The following is a 6,074-nucleotide window of genomic DNA, read 5'->3' on the forward strand; positions in this document are numbered from 1 at the left end:
GAGTTCCATGGAAAATTGATGTAGCTCAAGTTTCAAGAATTTGAGTTCTATAAAAAATAACATAATAACATCACAAACTTGAAGGCTATTTTTTTAAAGAACTCAAGTTTCAAAAATGTAATAAATTATCAAATATTTTTAAATAGTGGTATATTATGTCCCTTTTGACCCCTGTTTATGTTGGATTTGTCCTAGTGGATAAGGGTTTCTTGCTAGATAGTGGACGCTACTGACAGTTTCTGTACAATGTGCCACAATCAGTATCAATGGCTCTCTTATTATTGATTCCATCACCACGGACTCACTTTCCTCTCCAATTACAATAGGTAAATAGCTGCAGCCCAAGCCATTGATCAAAATGACATCCTAACTTTTTCTATATACTGCTTGCCACAATTTCTTTGTAAAAGAGCAATCAGAAGACTAATGCTTTCTATATTTAATCATGCTTCTCCAATAAAAAACACATAAGAAATCTCCTGTGCAACCCCATTAAGCTAATCTATTACTTGTCAACAGCTTGCTTTTAATAGCCAATAGAACATAAAAGCATGCTTTGAGACAGCTTTAGGAAACCAAACAATATTCTACCAATGAACATCAGGTAGTTTTGCCAAATGGATGGGTTTCTGCAGTTGTATATTTTCCCATCTTAGATGGCAGCAAACGAAACATAATCTTCGTAAGAAAAGAAGGCTTTGTATAGTTACAAACAAGGCTTCCATTTTAACAAAATAGGCCTCTCGATAGCTACAAGATACAGAACAAGAAGCTCATCGGTTATATATCTCCTTCTTACACAACACAAATAAAATCACCGTTACCTCTGCATGGAACAATGCCTCAAAACTGGTTTCTCAACCAATTGAGATTGTATGAAAGCACTTAAAAGATTAAAAGGATAGTCTTGTAGACAGCATCTTTACGAAGAAACAGAACCATATTCATTGGCAGCGATGCTGGTGTCCGTAATTGTGGTGTCACTGCTACTGCTGGTACTCTTTTCATCATTGTGTATTAATTGAGGACTTGCTCGGATTGAAATGGAGAGATTTGTGTTTGGGATTGCACAAGCTGCTTTGTTGGGTATATTTGTCGAACAATAAGGTGGAGCTCTATGACTTGCAGCAGTGGAAACAGGGGGAACAGATATTGTTTGGGAGGCTGCCACACGCTTTTTGGCACCTCTGTGCATGTGCTGCTCACAATACTTCTGATCAGGAACCACATCCCTGCTGCACCGCCACTTCTTTCCATCTGTTCTTCTACACCTCCCTGGTTCAAGGTCATTTCCATTTTGGTCTCCAAAGCATGCACCACTGCAACCTTGAACTGAAAAAAGTAGATGAAAAGAAGGTAAATCTCATTTCACAATTCCGAAAGAAAGCAATGTACTAAAATATGATCACTCAAAATTTTAAACAAGGCACAATGAGATTAAACATACACCCACTTAAAGCAGTAAATTATGCAGTAAATTATATAACATTTTTCTATGACAAAGCATCAGCATCTCAGTCCTATTCTAACTTTGGTATCACACAATATTTATCAAAATCAAGTGACCAAGTTCCAACAAAATCAGACACATAAACCTTACTTATAAACCATTTCATCAAAATTGATTTGATCTTAACTTACAACTCAAATTGCTAATAGCAGTAGATGAAAGAAATTTTCAGAAATAAATGCATCAAAGTTTTATTACCAATGAATCAAAAGAAAGAGGATTTCTATAAGAGTGTGCCAACAGCATAAACATATCAACCATATCAAGACTAAATCCTAGTTTACCTAACAATCTTTATGAGAAAGCATTAGTATAAAGAAATGGAATAAATACATATATATATATATCCTGAAGAACAAACAAAAGAGACACATACTGAAAAGATGAAACAATCTACATAAGAAAATCAATAGCCCTCAAAGGATTAAGGGGGCCAATGGAGAAGTCCATCTATTTATACCAGCAAACAATAACAAGAAAGCAGTCTCTTTGTGAGGGAAAAGAAAAGGAGAAATCCCTGTTACAAAAATGTCATCATTTATAACAGTTTTCAGATGACTTTCAATATTACTAATATTACCTTGAAGAACACTCTTCGGTGAGAAGTCCAATCCCATTGACATGCCAATATTTATGTTGTTAAACCTTTTTCTGCTGCTTTTCATGGTGGCATTGTAACAGGCATAGTTGCCACTCATATCTTTCCTGTCAGTATTGTGGTCAATTTTGTTGTTGGACTTAGCAGTGAGAGTGGGTGCAGTAGCAGGGGTAGTTGTGATGCTTGCAGTAACAGTGGCAGGTACGGTAGTTGCAGAGATCGGGGTTCTGGTGGTGGTAACAGCATCACAAATTTCATTTTTCTTGCTTCCAATATTGCTACTGGGGGTGTTGGTGTTAGTGGTGGTGGAGGTGGAGGTACTATGGCTGTTGGCACTGTTAGTACAAGATGGGGTCATGAGTTGAAGGCCTACAGCAGGCGAATTAGCATGCTTGGTTTTCAACTCTGCTAATTTGTCAGTTAACTTGTTGGATGGTGTTGACTCTGAAGGAGAGGCAATTTTAAAAGCTTCCACAGGCTTTCTTGAACGCTGACGGCCTCTGTGCATGTGCCGCTCACAGTATTTCTGGTCTGGAACCACATTCTTACCACACCTCCATTTCTTCCCATCAGTTCTTCGACACCTTCCTGGTTCAGGATCCATCATGGTCCTATAATCAAATCCCTTGGGGCTGAAATAACCTATAACTGAACGGGATCAACAAAAAGAAACAAAACCCAGATCACAACCTTCAACTGAAATTTTTAAAGGTAATTGCAATATTTGATTAATGAAAACCAATTCCAAAATTCATGTCTCATAAACATAAACCAATTTCAACTGACTAAACATGACTCCATTTCAAAAATCAATATGTCTCAGCAAAGTTCTCAGAAAACAAAAGGCAATCATTTGATTTGACATTAGCCTAATCCCAAATTCCAAATTTAGCCATGATGACCAACACTATTTCAGATAAACAAAACCAATACAAAATTTTAAAAAACATATTTCCTAAACCAAGAGAAAATTAATTTGATTAGGCTGATCCAATCTCAAATTTCAAGCCTAATAAACACATACCATCTTATAAAACAAATGTAAGATCAAAATTCTATGAAAAATCCATAAAAACAAAATAGCTGATCTATCTGATTAACATAATCCTATATCAAGTCTTGCAAGCTTGAACCCACCACAAACACACGCACACCACACATATACGCATATATAATCAATAATCCCAATAAAGTTTCACTTACAAATCTACTGGAACAAAAAAAAGGTAACCAATTAAGAAACCCATCAAATTTCTAATCAAATAAAGTCAAGATCACCTCATAATTGAAAACCCACCTCAATTCCAATTCAAAGAATTCTAAAAGATGAAAAAGACAGCAACTTTCTTAATAACAAAAAAAAAAAAAAAAAAAAGTTAAAAGAGGACCCTGTTGAAAGCAAGAAAAGTTGAAAGACTAAAGAGACTCACAGCTAGGATATCGGTCATAAATAGCGGGACCAAAACAGCTAGCCACGCTCTTCCAAACGGGAATGACAAGGTGAAGAGGAACAGGGAGAGCAGCGGCCAGGTGCTTGTAGATGAGAGCCTGTTGTTGAAGCTCATGCAGCTGAGTTGGTGTCAATAACACAGGCTTTTCGTGTCTTTGTGTGTCTTCACAAGAGCAGCTACTACTACTACCAATAGCAATAGTCACGGGGTTTTGTGCTTCATCACAAGAGCTACTACAACTAGCACCAATCCCAAGACCAAGCTTGATCCACGGTTGTTGTGCTTCTTCTTGTGCAATTTCCTTTACAGCTTCAACCTTCACCGTCGATGCCATTCCAAACAACTTCTGGGGTCCACCTCCACCACCTAAATAAAAACAAAAAAAGCAGAAATCTTTATTGACCCAAAAAACCAAATATGCGAAAAGAAGAGTCAAAGAGAGAGAGAGAGAGAGAGAGAGAGAACCAGACTTTGATGAGGTAGTAGAGCCTCCATTTTCACATGAGCTTCAAGTTTTTAAGTCACAGAACAAACCAAAAACCCAAAATTGGGATTTGAGGGAAACTGAAGAAAGATAAAGATAGAGACGGAGAGACAATGTGATGAGAGTAAATTTCTAACGCCAAAAGCAAAACCTGAAACAACTGCGAACGTGACAGGACAGCAAGTATCAACACACACTAGTACTGGTGCACTGCAGGTCCTTGACATATTAATTAAAAAGCGTATTTCAAAAGCCCAAAAAAAAAACACCAAAACCCCAAAAGCAAAACCGAAAAAAAAGCCTCTTGCACTCACAACCAATGGTGTGTGAGAGAGAAAGTGAGATTAAAGTGTTGTCAGTGTGTCAGATTTCTGACAATTTCTCAGCCTTCTTTTTTATTTTTCTCTGAAGCTCTCCTCAGTGCCAAAAAATATATTAAAAAAAAATGTATAGTACATTGTATTATATAGACAGTATTGGGAATAAATTCAAGCGGGGATGAGATATATGCGTAGTTTCAGCGTACTGAGAAACGCGTGGGGGTCACGGAGATATCTGCTGGGCGGGTACGAGGGGGGTTTGTGACTTTGTGTTGAACTGGGTACACGCGCCTTGTCAGGGTAGTTGTCTGTCTGGCAATAACGATAAGGGAGAGGGAGACACGTCATTGGGTTTTCCGTTACGTGGGTCAGGAAGGAAGGGTTGGTGGGGCCCATGTATGGGTGCTCTCAGTGACAGGTGGGCCTTTGCAGTGGCTGTGGAGTGTCCTCCTCTTCCTCCTCTTGTTTCGTATTGTTTGTTTCTTTGTTTCTGTTCAGATTAGTCCCTTTTTTTTTTATAGAGTGTCCTCCTCTTCCTCTTCTTGTTTCGTATTGTTTGTTTCTTTGTTTCTGTTCAGATTAGTCTTTTTTTTTTTTTTTTTGGATTGGGTTGGGTCAGATTAGGTTGGATCATCAATATGGGCCGGACTTGTTGTTTGCCTCTGTTGCATTGTCAAATCTAATGAAACCTAATAAGACAAAATTTACACATATTATGGATACGTTTATATGTATACGATGATCATTTGATTGAATTATATATTTGTTTGATATACTTAGGTTATAGGTTGACAATATTAATGTGAGTGTTAAGAAAGTAACACAAGATGACAAGATAGAGAATATAGGCTGGTAAGTGGATTTAAATACACTTGAATTTATTGATTGGATGATGTTTTTGAATACAGTTTTCAAAAAATTATTTTCTATTTTTACTAAATATGATTATGCAAATAGTTGAGGGATGTTTTCAAGATATAGAAAATGTTTTTAATGGAATAATTATAAATAAATTGAAAATAATAGATCCCACTCATTTGTCTAAACTTTTTTATCTCTTAAATTTAAAATTTTATCTCTGTCACAAAAATTCTCACATTTCAATTTTGAAACTTACTAATATAAAAAAATAATAATTACAATACATGAGCTCTTTTTTTTTTAGGATTTAGTTTTGATTCTTTTGGAGCTTATTCATTATCCAAAAAAAAAAAAAAAACATGTAATCTACATGTAACTTTTTGTTAAATAATTAATTTTTTCTCAAAAGTAGAAGATGGTCTCCCAAAGACATCATTTTTTTTTCACCATTTTGAAAAATGTTCTTAAAAATTAGAGCTAAGCACATATAATGTAAAAATTATTATGTGAAAAATAGTTTTTCACATACAATTTTTTGAAAACTATTTTCACATTGTTTTGAAAACAAAAACAAAAATTTTCCTACCAAACATGCCCTAAAATAATAAAATATTTAAAAAAAAAAATGATTCAATGTTGAATTCATTTTCTAAGGTTGGATTACAAAGTAATAAAGTATTTTGAGATAGTCTGGCCCAATATTTGCTTAAGTTCAAAATCAAGTGTAAGGCCCATACTGTCCAAAAACGAGTGAAAGGCCCATCATAAAAACTTGCTATTTTGTTTATGAAATATTGGGCTGGAATTGGAAGTAGAAGTCTCATTATCTTTATTTCCATCCTGAGCATGC

General features: G+C 35.6%; 1 protein-coding gene across 1 annotated transcript; it reads right to left on the bottom strand.

Moving 5' to 3' along the window:
* Positions 1 to 477: 477 nt before the first annotated feature.
* Positions 478 to 4,483, bottom strand: LOC112008889 (growth-regulating factor 9). The gene is made up of 4 exons (XM_024041256.2): positions 4,030 to 4,483; positions 3,539 to 3,925; positions 2,091 to 2,756; positions 478 to 1,332 (listed from the first exon to the last, which is right to left on the bottom strand). The coding sequence occupies exons 1-4, from the start codon at positions 4,052 to 4,054 to the stop codon at positions 923 to 925; spliced, it is 1,488 nt and encodes a 495-aa protein (XP_023897024.2). The 5' UTR covers positions 4,055 to 4,483; the 3' UTR covers positions 478 to 922.
* Positions 4,484 to 6,074: the final 1,591 nt, after the last annotated feature.

This window comes from Quercus suber, unplaced genomic scaffold (genome assembly GCF_002906115.3).
Source record: "Quercus suber isolate HL8 unplaced genomic scaffold, Cork oak 2.0 scaffold_144, whole genome shotgun sequence".
Lineage (NCBI taxonomy): Eukaryota > Viridiplantae > Streptophyta > Magnoliopsida > Fagales > Fagaceae > Quercus > Quercus suber.

Excerpts from the sequence above, each read along its gene's own strand:
- LOC112008889 (XM_024041256.2), bottom strand. The coding sequence starts at position 4,054 with ATGGAGGCTCTACTACCTCATCAAA. Across the intron at positions 2,757-3,538 it reads TTATGACCGATATCCTAGCT|TTATAGGTTATTTCAGCCCC; the intron begins GTGAGTCTCTTT and ends GATCCCGTTCAG. Across the intron at positions 1,333-2,090 it reads ACCGAAGAGTGTTCTTCAAG|TTCAAGGTTGCAGTGGTGCA; the intron begins GTAATATTAGTA and ends TACTTTTTTCAG.